Source organism: Periplaneta americana, chromosome 1 (assembly GCF_040183065.1).
Source record: "Periplaneta americana isolate PAMFEO1 chromosome 1, P.americana_PAMFEO1_priV1, whole genome shotgun sequence".
Lineage (NCBI taxonomy): Eukaryota > Metazoa > Arthropoda > Insecta > Blattodea > Blattidae > Periplaneta > Periplaneta americana.
In genome coordinates, this window is record NC_091117.1 from 111,353,760 (window position 1) to 111,367,220 (window position 13,461).

The 13,461-nt window shown below is 36.9% G+C and overlaps 1 protein-coding gene across 2 annotated transcripts in view; it reads right to left on the bottom strand.

Moving 5' to 3' along the window:
* Positions 1 to 13,186, bottom strand: part of l(2)dtl (WD40 domain-containing protein denticleless) — a 94,103-nt gene extending 80,917 nt beyond the window's left edge. Inside the window, exons 1-3 of one of the 2 annotated variants that reach the window (XM_069825856.1) lie at positions 12,903 to 13,186; positions 12,575 to 12,823; positions 12,134 to 12,322 (exon numbers count right to left, since the gene is read on the bottom strand). In XM_069825856.1, the coding sequence (XP_069681957.1) occupies positions 12,134 to 12,322; positions 12,575 to 12,823; positions 12,903 to 12,945 (481 nt within the window). In that variant the 5' untranslated portion in view covers positions 12,946 to 13,186. The remainder of the gene's footprint in view (positions 1 to 12,133; positions 12,323 to 12,574; positions 12,824 to 12,902) is intronic. The other variant, XM_069825846.1, reaches the window with a different exon arrangement.
* Between the last annotated feature and the right edge of the window lie 275 nt (positions 13,187 to 13,461).

Sequence of the window (13,461 nt, forward strand, 5' to 3'; positions counted from 1 at the left end):
TCCATGAATTTTCCACAAATGTCGTGGAGTGTTCTCTACAAAATTGTGACAGATCGATTACAATATTGAAATTGTGCTCACAATGGGTACCCAAGATGCTCACCGAGGAACACAAAACCAAACGAGCTTCCAGTGCATTGAGCTTTCTCACACATTACAATGAGCAAGGCGATGAGTATCTTGACCATATCGTGACAGGTGACGAGACTTGGGTGTCTCACATGACACCTGAATCGAAGCAGCAGTCCATGGAATGGAGGCACACTGCATCGCCAAGGAAAAAGAAATTCAAACAAACCATGTCAACATGCAAGATCATGTGCACTGTTTTTTGGGACAGAAAAGGAGTCCTACTCATCGAATTCTTGCCTCGGGGTGAAACCATTAATAGAGAAACCTATTGTCAGACCTTGAAGAATTTCCATTGTGCAATTCAGAACAAGAGACGTGGGATGCTGACCGATGGAGTTGTGTTGCTTCATGACAACGCTCGACCACACACAGCTCGTGACACCCAAAATCTCATCCCGAAATTTGGCTGGGAACAAATTGACCATCCCCCCCCTAAAGCCCGGATTTGGCTCCGAGTGACTTTCATCTCTTCCTGCACCTCAAGAAGTTCCTCGGTGGTCAACGTTTTGATGGCGATTATGAAGTGAAAACAGCAGTGCAGGAGTGGTTCGCATCGCAGGTGGGCGACTTCTACAATGAGGGGATAGAAAGACTTGTGCCATGACTCGATAAATGCCTCAATGGTGGAGATTATGTTGAGAAGTAATTGAAGTGTGGGGAAGACAATGCAACAAAAATGGTTTGTAAATATCTTCCTGTTTACTTACTTCACCCATTTGGAACTTACTTTAAGAACACGCCTCGTAGTTAGAAGAATTTAGTAAAGATTTTATTATTTTGGTCCTACAGAATAATATCTGTTATGGTGACAATATTTGAGGAGAAAAATTCGCTCCGGCGCCAGGGATCGAACCCAGGTCCTTGGTTCTACGTATTAAGCGCTCTGACCACTGAGTTATGCTACATCCTTGATGTACTCCTCTTCCAATTTCACTTCCTTCTCCTATACTGACGTTCACTTGTTGTTTCATATAAAGATTACTGAACAGTCTTCTCTCTTTCCAATCCACACTAATTTTCTTTAGGATCCCCATCAGTTTATTCCAATCCACTGTCAAAAGCCTTTTCTAGGTCCACAAAAACTACATACACTTCTTTTATTCTTCTCTAGGTACCTTTCGCTGATTGTCTGTAGCAGTCCAATTGCATCTCTCATACCTTTTTCCTTCCTGAAACCAAACTGCTCTTCTTCCAACTGTTTTTCCATCTAATTCAATGGGGAGTCCATCAACTCCTGTTGGTTTCTATTCTTCATTTCCTTAAGTGCTAATTCAACTTCTTTGCTTAAAATTGAAAATCCTTTTTTGTCTTTAGATATGGCATCTTTGTCTTCTATAGCTAAGTCATCTGAACGATTCCGTGACACATATAACTCATTTACATATTTCGTCCATCTGTTTAGTATTCCTTGTTTGTCTGTTATTTCATTTCCATTGTCGTCCTCTATCAACCACATGAATTTCCTGTTCTTATTTGTGAATTCCAAACATTTCACTTCGTGGTACATTAAATCATAATCTTCCTTTTCTCTCTAGATCCTCTATTTCTTCACATTTTTCTTTCATCCAGTCTTCTTTTGCTTTATCAGTTTCTCTTCTTAGTTGTTTAGTTTCCTGTAATTTCTTCTACCTTCTTCTGTGTTGATGTTCTTCCATTTTGTCATTTCCTTTTCTTCTGCAACATTTTCCCTGTGATCCAAGGTTTCTTATTTCTCACACCCTATAGATCCTATTGTTTCTTCTGCTGTTGTTTGTATACAACTTTTTTAACGAGTCCAGTACTCATTACTATTCTCAGTGTGGATTCTAACGCAGCGGCTTTCTCTTGAAAATTCACTTCAAATTTTCTTCTGTCCTCTTCGTTCTTCAGTTTTTCCATATTCAATTTCTTCGTCACTTGTCTTCCTCTTACCTTCTTCAAACTAATATCTACTTCGCCTATCAATAGGACATGATCTGAATTAATATCCATCCTGGTAGAGTCTTTGCATTTTTTATGCACTTTCAGAATCTTTCCTGTACCAGTATATAGTCTATCTGATATCTCCTTTCGTCCCTCGGGCATGTCCATGTGTATCTTCTTTGTTTATGTTGTTGGAATAATGTATTTCCAACAATCACTGCATTTCTTTCACAGAAATTCTCCAAATATTCTCCTCTATCATTTCTTTTTCCCTATCCATATTTTCCAACTATTCTTCCATCTTGTCCTTTTCCTACAACTGCATTCCTGTCGCCCATTAGGATTACGCATGCTCCCTTCTTCTCCTCAACTATCTCTTGTATCTTGTCATAGCTTTCTTCCACTTCCTCGTCTCCTAATCCACTATGTGGCATATAAACTTGAACTAGCACTAAGTCCATCTTCTTCCCTTGTAGTCTCACCATTAACATCCAATCATCTACATAACACACTGATAATATCACTTTATCATTCACAGATGGTCCAAGTAAAACACAAACACCATGACTTCCTTTGACTCACCATTTCAATAAAACAACCTAAATTCATCACTCACCAACTCACCACTATTTTCCCACCTCACTTCTGATATTCCCATCACATTCACTTTGTTTCTTCTCATTTCTTCCTTCAAGTTTTCCAACTTACCTTCTTGCAGAAGAGTCCTTACATTCCACATTCCAATCCTCAATCTTCTTTTCTTCTCTCTGTCGGGTTACTTCATAATGTGTCCTTTCCCAGCATCCCCCTCCCAAACATAATTTATAAACATAACACTAAAAATATGTCCATTTTATCCACTTGCCTCATTAATTTCCAAAATTCTGATAGATGTGAAATTAACTACAATAAAATTATTATAAAATCCAGCTCATAAAGAAGGAAGTTAAGTTATGAAAAAGAATATAGTAACTTGATGGTTAAAACTGAAGCTAGTGAATGTGTGCTTCGCCATATTTATTTGTGTCTACAAAAACATTGTCCTCATTGGTCAAAGTCATCTAATGCAATGTAAAAGTCCTTCCTCATTGAATTGCGGTCAAGTTTAACTTCTTGTATTGGTTGGAAGGCCTATTTGTATAGTCCTTTTTATCATATTCTGGGTTAAAACACAGCAAAAATTACCTCGATTATTTGAAGTTCCACTATTAAGGAATGTATTGTTAGTAATCGAAATAAGAAATTAAAATATTTGACGGAAGAATAAATAAGATTTCTGTATTTTTCCCAGAATTTTCTGACATTTCCTGGTTTTCCAATACTCCACCAAATTTCCTGGTATTCCCAGTTTTCCACACAGGTGGATACCCTGCTGTAGCTTGTTGGTGTGCGTATGTTTGACTTTAGCTATCTTGTTATAATTGCTATTTTCCTCTGTCTACTTGTTTTATTATTTTTGGTAATTACATAACAAGCATCAGCCAGGTCATCTACCCACAAAAGAGGTTCGGGCACATACATTATCCAACACAGTATACGCATAAGCTTTAATTAAATGTTCAACATTTTCTTATGATCGACATATTGTCAGTTTCTTTACATTCTAATGGGAAAGTATGTGCACTGGACCTCTAATGCGGGAAGATGGTAGCCTGGCCGATGCTTACTATATAATTACTCTATTTTCAACCAATCACAGTTTGACATGTCATTTTGACATCTTGCATCGGCTGTGATGTAATATTCGAATTCTACCAACTGCAGTGGTTTATGTATTTATTTTTATTTTAACTGGTTATGTAACGACACTGTATCAACTACTAGGTTATTTAGTGTTGAAGAGATTGGTGATAGCGAGATGATATTTGGCGAGATGAGGCCAAGAAGGTGGATTATGTATATTTACTATGTATATAATAAAGTGTCCATAATAAAAATTTAACAGTTAACAGAAACAAGACAGATGATAGAAAAGAGAAAGGAAAATAAAAAGAGAGATGATGATTAAGGAGGAAAGGAATGAAAGGTATGGTGGAAAGAGAGGAGGGGTAATTCGAATAGCATCTTTTAACAAAGTTACAAATTTATTTTTGTCGTTGTTTTCTAATGCCAGACGTTTGACAAAGTTATTTGACCTCTTGCAGTTCAATATTTTTCAAAGATATTGTCATGGTCAGCCACTGACGCACAGATTTTGAGGTGTCCTGAATCCATGTTAAATGGCAAGTTGTAGCCGATTTAAGTGAACACCATATTTTAACGTTTTGGTGGGTACTTCATCCACACACAACCCCCATAATGTCTAGAGGACCAAACCTGCTATTGGTCGATGATGGGTCTACTATATCTAGTTGGGAGATCTTGTTGATCACCACCTTTCCCTCCTTAAGCCACTGGAGGACGATTTTAGTGCCATAGCAGGTCAGCGCTAGGAACAGAAAAGTAGAAAGGGTAGGAAGGAAAGTGAAATGAACCCCTAGGCTTCGAATGTTTTAATACTGTCTAGGTCGAAGAAAGTAAGAGTTCAGTCAGAGGACTGGATAGGAAAGGGTAAAGACCAGAGGTCTGCATTGGACGTTTTCGCTCGAGCGCCAAGTAGTTCATAGCATAATCCGATAGGTAGCGCACATGCATGATGGGTAAAATTGTCGCGAGTGATAAATCTTCGAATGGTATAAGCCGAGCGTTAGGCATTCGTTCTTGTTACAGTGATGAACTGTGTAGTAACATCATAGATGTTTATCATTTCAAAATTTTGCAGTGTTTAACTAACCTCTCCATAGTACAACTACAAAACTTGCTTTAAAATGTACCGGTATTATAAATGTTGTAGGTAAATGTTTTTTTTTTTTTTTTTTTTTTTCCCCACACAGGAGTGATTTTGTTTTTGCCACATCTGATAGAGGTTATTGGATGTAAATGTAATTATTATAAATGGGAAACACAATCACGATAATGCAAGAACAGTATCAAGTTTTCTAGTAATAATAATAATCTCTAATAATTAGTGTATCAATCTTTGCGTCTGTAACAGTTGTGCAGCATGATTATTCGTTTTATTATATTTTCTGTGACGTTATTAATCTACTGCTATATCAATAATATTTTGTAAACATTTCTACATTGTTGCAGTATATAAGCAGAACACTATGTATGGACCTATCATATTTATATATGTGGTAAATTAAATATTGAATAACTATTAATTAGCAATAATAACTGTATATCGAAGTTTTTCATACTATTTTATTTATAACTTCATGTTACTGTTTTGGTACGTTCCATTAGACTGTTCCATTAATGTTTGTCATAAACGCAGAAAATAAAGCCTTATTTTTACCATGTGGGCAAAACATATGTGTATCTTATATGTCGCCTTCCATACAAGATAAGACATGTCGGTGAGATGACCTTGCACTGTGCTTCTATTTACTACGAGCGTATCACGACTGATCTTTTCTCGCTCGAGGGTGTGACATTCGACCAAGTTCAAGCGAGTGATTTAACTCCAATGCAGCACACTGGTAAAGACGGAATTAGGTATTGAATAGAGGAAAATTATACCAAATTCGGTCATTAACTCTTCTTCAAGCTGACCAGTGCTAATTGACGAGTAGCCCCCCCACCCTTTAGTTCAGCTTGTAAAATTATGCTTACTAACAGCTGCACCACGGGAAGGTAGGGATGGGACATTGGGTATTTGTCCAGGTTGGTTCCTTAAAGCCTTCAATAGGAGGAATTAATGGCTCTCCCCTGTATTCGACAAATACCTTTTTCATAAATTGGCTTATCTTTGATTGTGTTTGAAGAGGGAAAAAGTATGAAAATAAATGTACAGCAAGTCCCAGCGAATGTTCTCAGTGTTTCTGTCGGCTGACCAGTGATAGGTTCCTCCCGCTACGCCATGGCTTATGCTTACATCTTCGAATTCATGGCACTGCTGAAATAAAACTTACATAGTGTAATATATTTAATAAGTTTTCAAAATTTTGGACATCCCTGTTTTATGACTAACCACTAAAGAGACAATTCGACTATTCTCACGAGTTCATCTCCCCTTATCATCTGCATGGCTGGTGAATTCCCTAAAGTTTAGCTTATTTTATCACTCCAACTTCTGATTGGTGTTTATGTTGTCCTTAACGCATCAACTGTTATTGAGAAATGAAAGAGAGGTACAGACCACCACGTGAAAGCTGCATGGTTGGTGAATCCTCATCCTCTGAAATGAACTGTGTGAGTCTGTCTTTGGCAGCCTAAAATAAAGGCATGCATTGAGTCTGCTAAAATAAGTGCAGTTCATTATGTTGTGTTGGTTGTGTTTTCCAATGGTTACATATTCAATGCATGAAGGTGTATGCATTTCGAAAACATACACATGGAAAAAGAAATCATGTGGCAGAACGAAGAAAAACTTCATACATAAATTGCTTAGCCACCAAGTTCTGTGTAGAAAAACAATGCTAAATTTAGTGAATAGGTTTAATGAGGTAGGTTCTGTGAATGATGTGATGTGAATTACCATATTTATAATACGCACCTTTTTTTACAAAAACTCGTCTTGAAAACTGGGTTGTGTATTATATTTGCATGCCAACACCCAGACTCGAACAAATTTAAATTAATATTCTCTCACTGGGAAACAGCTGACAGAAATGACAAATCAAGTTAAGTTAGGCTTTTATTATGCCTTGCATATACGAATCTGTGACAGGTTAGGTTAGTTTAGGCTTTTGTTATGCTTTGCATATACGAATCTGTAACACGTTAGATTAGGTTAGTCTTTTATTATGCCTTGCATATACGAATATCTGACAAGTTGGTTAGTTTAGGCTTTTGTTATGCCTTGCATATGCGAATCTGTAACAGGTTAGATTAGGTTAGTTTAGACTTTTATTATGCCTTGCATATACGAATCTGACAGGTTAGGATAGTTTAGACTTTTATTATGCCTTGCATATACGAATCCTACAGGTTAGTTCAGACTTTTATTATGTCTTACATATACGAATCTGACAGATGTTAATAGCGTGTGGGACAATATCCAAGATAATATCAAAATTGCAGCTGAGCAGAGCATAGGTTATCATGAAACTAAGAAAAAAAAAACCATGGTTTGATGAAGATTGTTCCATTGCAGTAGATAGAAGGAAACAGGCAAAGTGAAATTCTTACAGGATCCAATTGAGGAGAATAGAGATAATTATTTCAATGAAAGACGGGAAGCAAGTCGTACACTTAGGAATAAAAAGAGAGATTACTTGAAGGAAAAACTGAATGAGATAGAAACAAATAGTAAGAATAAAAACATTCGAGATTTATATAAGGGTATAAAGGAATTTAAGAACGGATATCAGGCAAGGTTAAATGTGATCAAGGATGAGAATGGTGACTTGGCTTGCAGACTCTCATTCAATTCTTAACAGATAGAAAAACTATTTTGGGCAACTACTAAATGTACATAGGCCAAGTAGAAATGATCGGGACGAAATTGAAATAAAACTGCTGAGCCATTTATACCCGAACCCACACTTTCTGAAGTCGAAATTGTGATAGAAAATCTGAAAAAGTACAAGTCTCCAGGTATCGATCAAATTCCAGCAGAATTAATACAAGAGGTGGAAGCATATTATCTAGCGAAATTTATAAACTTGTACTTGCAATTTAGGAAAAGGAAATTGTACCAGAACAATGGAAGGAGTCCATAATCGTACCTATTTTTAAGAAGGGGGACAAGACTAACTGCAGTAACTTTCGAGGAATATCACTTTTGTTGACGTCGTACAAAATTTTGTCGAATATCCTTTTGAGAAGATTAACTCCATATGTAGATGAAATTATTGGGGATCATCAGTGTGGTTTCAGGTGTAACAGATCGACTATTGATCAGATTTTTTGTATTCGACAGATATTGGAGAAAAAAAAGGAGTATAAGGGTACAGTACATCAGTTATTCATAGATTTCAAAAAGGCATATGACTCGGTTAAGAGAGAAGTTTTATATAATATTCTTATTGAATTTGGTATTCCCAAGAAACTAGTTCGATTAATTAAAATGTGTCTTAGTGAAAGTTACAGCAGAGTCTGTATAGGCCAGTTTCTATCTGATGCTTTTTCAATTCACTGCGGGCTAAAGCAGGGAGATGCACTATCACCTTTACTTTTTAACTTCACTCTCGAACATGCCATTAGTAAAATTGTTCAGGATAACACAGAGGGTTTGGAATTGAACAGGTTACATCAGCTTCTTGTCTATGCGAATGACGTGAGTATATCTGGAGAAAATCCACAAACAATTAGGGAAAACACAGAAATTCTACTTGAAGCAAGTAAAGAGATAGGGTTGGAAGTAAATCTCGAAAAGACTAAGTATATCATTATGTCTCATGATCAGAATATTGTACGAAATGGAACTATAAAAGTTGGAGATTTATCCTTCGAAGAGGTGGAAAAATTAAAATATCTTGGAGCAACAGTAACAAATATAAATGACACTCGAGAGGAAATTAAACGCAGAATAAATATGGGAAATGCCTGTTATTCGGTTGAGAAGCTTTTGTCATCTAGTCTGCTATCAAAATATCTAAAAGTTAGAATTTATAAAACAGTTATATTACCTGTTGTTCTGTATGGTTGTGAAACTTGGACTCTCACTTTGAGAGAGGAACAGAGATTTGGGGCTAAAAGGGATGAAGTTACAGGAGAATGGAGAAAGTTACACAACGCAGAGCTGCATGCATTGTATCCTTCACCTGACATAATTAGGAACATTAAATCCAGACGTTTGAGATGGGCAGGGCATGTAGCACATATGGGCGAATCCAGAAATGCATATAGAATGTTAGTTGGGAGGCCAGAGGGGAAAAGACCTTTGGGGAGGCCGAGACGTAGATGGGAAGATAATATTAAAATGGATTTGAGGGAGGTGGGATATGATGGTAGAGACTGGATTAATCTTGCTCATTTCAACAAACGGATTTATTAACTGAGTACTAAAAATAAATGAATCATCAGATGACTGAAAGCAAGTAATGGTCTCTTAAACCAAATTATAGTAATTTAGCAATTACTTCTGATGAGAAAATTTAGTCAAGAATAGGGACCAATGGCGGGCTTATGTGAGGGCGGCAATGAACCTCTGGGTTCCTTAAAAGCCAGTAAGTACGTAAGTATATACGAATCTGACAGGTTAGGTTAGAATTTTATTATGCCTTGCATATACGAATCTAACAGGTTATAAGCTCTGTGTTATGCTTATAACTGCCTCTGCACAACAAGCCCTCATACACATTCTAGACTTATATAGAGTTACCATTCCATATATGTACAGCTCAATACAATTCTTTTCATATTAATAACGACGACAATAAAATAATTCTAATTATTAACGTAAGTGATAAATATATCAGTGTTGTTACTTGTTATATCAATGTTGTGTTAAATAAGTAAATTTTTATCACTACTTATGTATGACTTGAATGCTTGAGAGGTTATCCAAAATCCATATATATATAATGTTAAGCACAGTGTGTCTGGGTCATACGTCCACAATGATTAACTGGCTATGTGCTCAGTGGGAGACCATGCTTCTACCACTAAGACGACATGTATGCTGGTGCAGCTAGTCAAAATCTTCCCATTCATATCAACACTACGACATCTATAAATAAAACAATTTATCTGTAACTTCGCCTCTGGCAGTATTAGTTTTGCTGAGATGGACAGCAGATCATTTTATCATGGTGAACAGATATTATGAGAATGTATTTACATATACAACACATACATAAAGAATAGAAATCATGTTTTTCAATGAGACGAAAACTCAGACGTAAATTTCCTAATAGGCCAGTACCCTCTAAAAAAAAACATAATTAAGTTTATTTATGAGATTCAATGAAACAGGTTCTGTAAATGACAGAAAAACACGACAGAAGTGTCGTGTTCTTACAGAGGAAAAACTGTATGAATTTGGTGTGGTATTAATGCATAGCCCATACAAGTCTCTGAAACGTTTAGCACAGCAGACAGAGATTTCTAAAGTCTGTGGGAGTGGCAATAAAATTATTGAAACTAAAACTATACAGAATTCCATCATGTCATGAATTACAGTCCCAAGATGCAATCGCAGGCTTAATTTTTGCAATTGGGTGTTAGAAAAAGTAAATAATGAAGAACTTCAATGACAATTTCTTGAGAAGTTGTGAAATATGTGTACAAGAAACTGGACATGAGATACAGCATTTTCTGTGAGCAGGGTGAGTACCAAATGATGATGTGTTATCTATATGTTAAGTTTTAACAAGTTCAGCTGAGCAAGTGTCCTTGCGTCTCAGCGGCAGAAGTGCAGCCTCGCTACGGGTACACAGCCAGTCAGTCATCGTGGATATATGACCCACACACACACTGTACTTGTACAAATTTAGAACCAAATGAAAAGAGTAGGTAATTACCAGAAAGTGCACAAATGGAGTTGAACAGATCGAATGTTTATATTAATAATAATAATAATAATAATAATAATTGATGATGATGATGAGGATTAATCGCAATGAAGAGAATGTCAGTAGGGGAAGTTATCCCCACCCTCGCCGCTCGGCAGCTCTCTCGCCACACGGCAGCTGATCTCTCTCTCTCTCTACTGTCTGCCCTCCGCACCAGTGGCCCACAGCTTGCAACTACCCACCTTGCTTCAATCAGAATCCGCCACATTAAAATGGAATGTGCATTAAACACTCACGTATTTAGCTTAACACACAACACATGTAATTACTTGGAATTAACACACAACAACTTAGAATAAAACAACACTCACATGTTAATGTGGCACTGTCGGAGACTGCCTTCCTCACACAAAATAGTCACCAGAGCCTCGTTTACTGTAATCAGGACCCACCATGTGACAGAGAGGTTGGTCTGGGAATGAGAGGTTATACTAATTCTTGCAGAATGTCACATCATTTCCCCTTTGAGTCCTTGAGGGCTCTGAACATCAGACATTACATTACAATATGTTATGGTAGTCCCCACTGAACATAAGTAGATTCATTTTCCCCTCCACCACCAAGTCGTCTCGGTAGCCGAGTGGTCTAAAGCATTATCTAAAACTGTGTGTGCATTTCATTGGCAAATTCGACAGATCGAATCCCATCGTCAGTAAAGTCATAAGAAGAATAAAAAGAAAGATATGGAGCGAGAGAAAGAGGGGCTGGAAAGAGGATGGAGAAAGGACGAAGTTCTACTTTTGCTTCGTAGATGCTGCTTTCACTTTACCAGTTCCACTTTTGCCCACTACATGTCACCCCACCCGAAACCCCTATTTCCACTCTTTCCCGCTACTGTCTGGTGAACTAGTATGGGAAAAGTGGAAGGAGCTTCTACGTTCTGGTCATTGCGATTTTCCCGATGATGATGATAATTATAATAATAATAACAATAATAATAATAATAATAATAATAATAATAATAATAATAATAATAATAATAATAATAATAATAATAATAATAATCTGTACAAGAGCGCCACGAAAGGAAGGCAAATTTTCAGTGAAAATGTTTGAACTGAATGCACAACAGATAAATCGCAATAAAGAGAATGCCAGTAGGGGAAGTTATCCCCACCCACATAAATGTGCATTCGACACAACACTCACATAGTGTGTCTGATGAGCTAGTACGGGAAAAGTGGAAGGGATGGTGGGCCGAGCTTCTACGTTCTGCTTATTGCAATTTTCCCTGCACAACTAATTGTATTTAAGGTGAAAAGAAATTATTCGAAAGATCGTGGAGTGACTTCGTATGTTAACAATACTGTAATATACAAATTAGCGGATACATTTCTAGTCATTCAGTTGCAAACATAACATGCTCAGGATGCCACGTAAGGTTGTGCTTGTGTTTAGAAAAGGAAAGTGAAGATGAAGAAGTGGATTTTCGGTCCCAAATTGGGGCGGCCCTTCAACTTTTCTTTTGTTGTCGATACGTATAATTCAACTAGAAGCCAAGTAGGTAAATAAATTAAGCCTACATTCGGCAGCACTCCTGTACAGAAAACCCCTAAATTAACTATTATAATTCTGTAAAGACATATGTAACTCACCTTTGTCCTGAGGTCTAAATGCAACAGTCTTAACACTTCTCGTATGGCCTTTAAAACGCTGAAGTTCTCTGAAGGGACTTACACTAACATCCCATAATACTGCGGTATGGTCACCTGATACACTCACTAGTTTTAGTTCATCTTCCATCCAAGCCAAGTCAAATATTGCATTGTGATGAGCTTGTGTGCCTTAAAAATTAATAACAGCGTTGTATTTTACAGGTATAGAACAAGATCTTGTAATGATTTTGGTTCATGTCCACATAATTAAAAAAAAAAAATTAAATGAGGCTAAACTAGCGCTGAGGTAGTTCACAGTTTTCTTATTCCGCTTATACACCTTGCATATTGGCGTTCTTTATATTGCGATTTATCCTTCACTTCTATCACCGGAACTACCTCAGCGCTAGTTTAACAAAAAATGAAATTGTAAATTATTACCTTCTGCATAAATATCCCCAGATTGGGACCGTTTGCTCCGTATACTAGTATCTTGTACTGCTATCAAGCCATCTTCATTTGCCAATGCTAGCCAGTGCTGATAATTTTCTTTACGACAAAAATTGCATGCGAAAACAGGTGAATCTGCAGCAAATGCCTGGTCAGCAGAACTCGGATAAATGCCACAAAATTCATTATAATCATAGCACTTCAAACGCTTAATGGCCAAATCGTAACTGTTAATGGCCCCTGTAAACATGAAACATGAATATAACGAAAAATCAGGTGAACATATCAACATATAACATTTTCAGACAAAGAAACTTACTGGATTCTATTTCTCTTTTAAATAATGAACGTATTAAATCCATATTACATTAAGAATAAGCCAATAACAACTAAGTCACAAAAAGCCATTCTTTAAACAACTCTTCATTAAGAATACGCGGGAAGCAAGATAAATCAGTGTAGTCAAATTGTGTTCCAATAATTTCTCTCGTGACGGGTTGAAATTTCCCTTTCATGAACAAACTTTCCCTCTACATTTCCGCCAAATATTTACACTTCTTAGCGTAAGGACTATTTAATAAAAAACCGTTCCCCTGTGGTTGAAGCATGACCCTGGATGCACTGTTGACGAAAATGCATCTACTCCAACGAGTTAGAAGGAGAGACATATAGAGTGGCCATTTGGCCGCCATGTTTGAAGAAAATTGAACGACCGTCCGCCATTAACTTAAGCGCCCAAAACAAAGTGGGCGTGGCGATAAGTAACATTGCAATCGCCAGCTGTCAAAAATTCGTTTGCAGCAGTTAAATTGAAATGGAAAAACCTAGTATTTCGTCAAATATGTGCTAGTAATTTAATCTAAAATATAGAACTTATG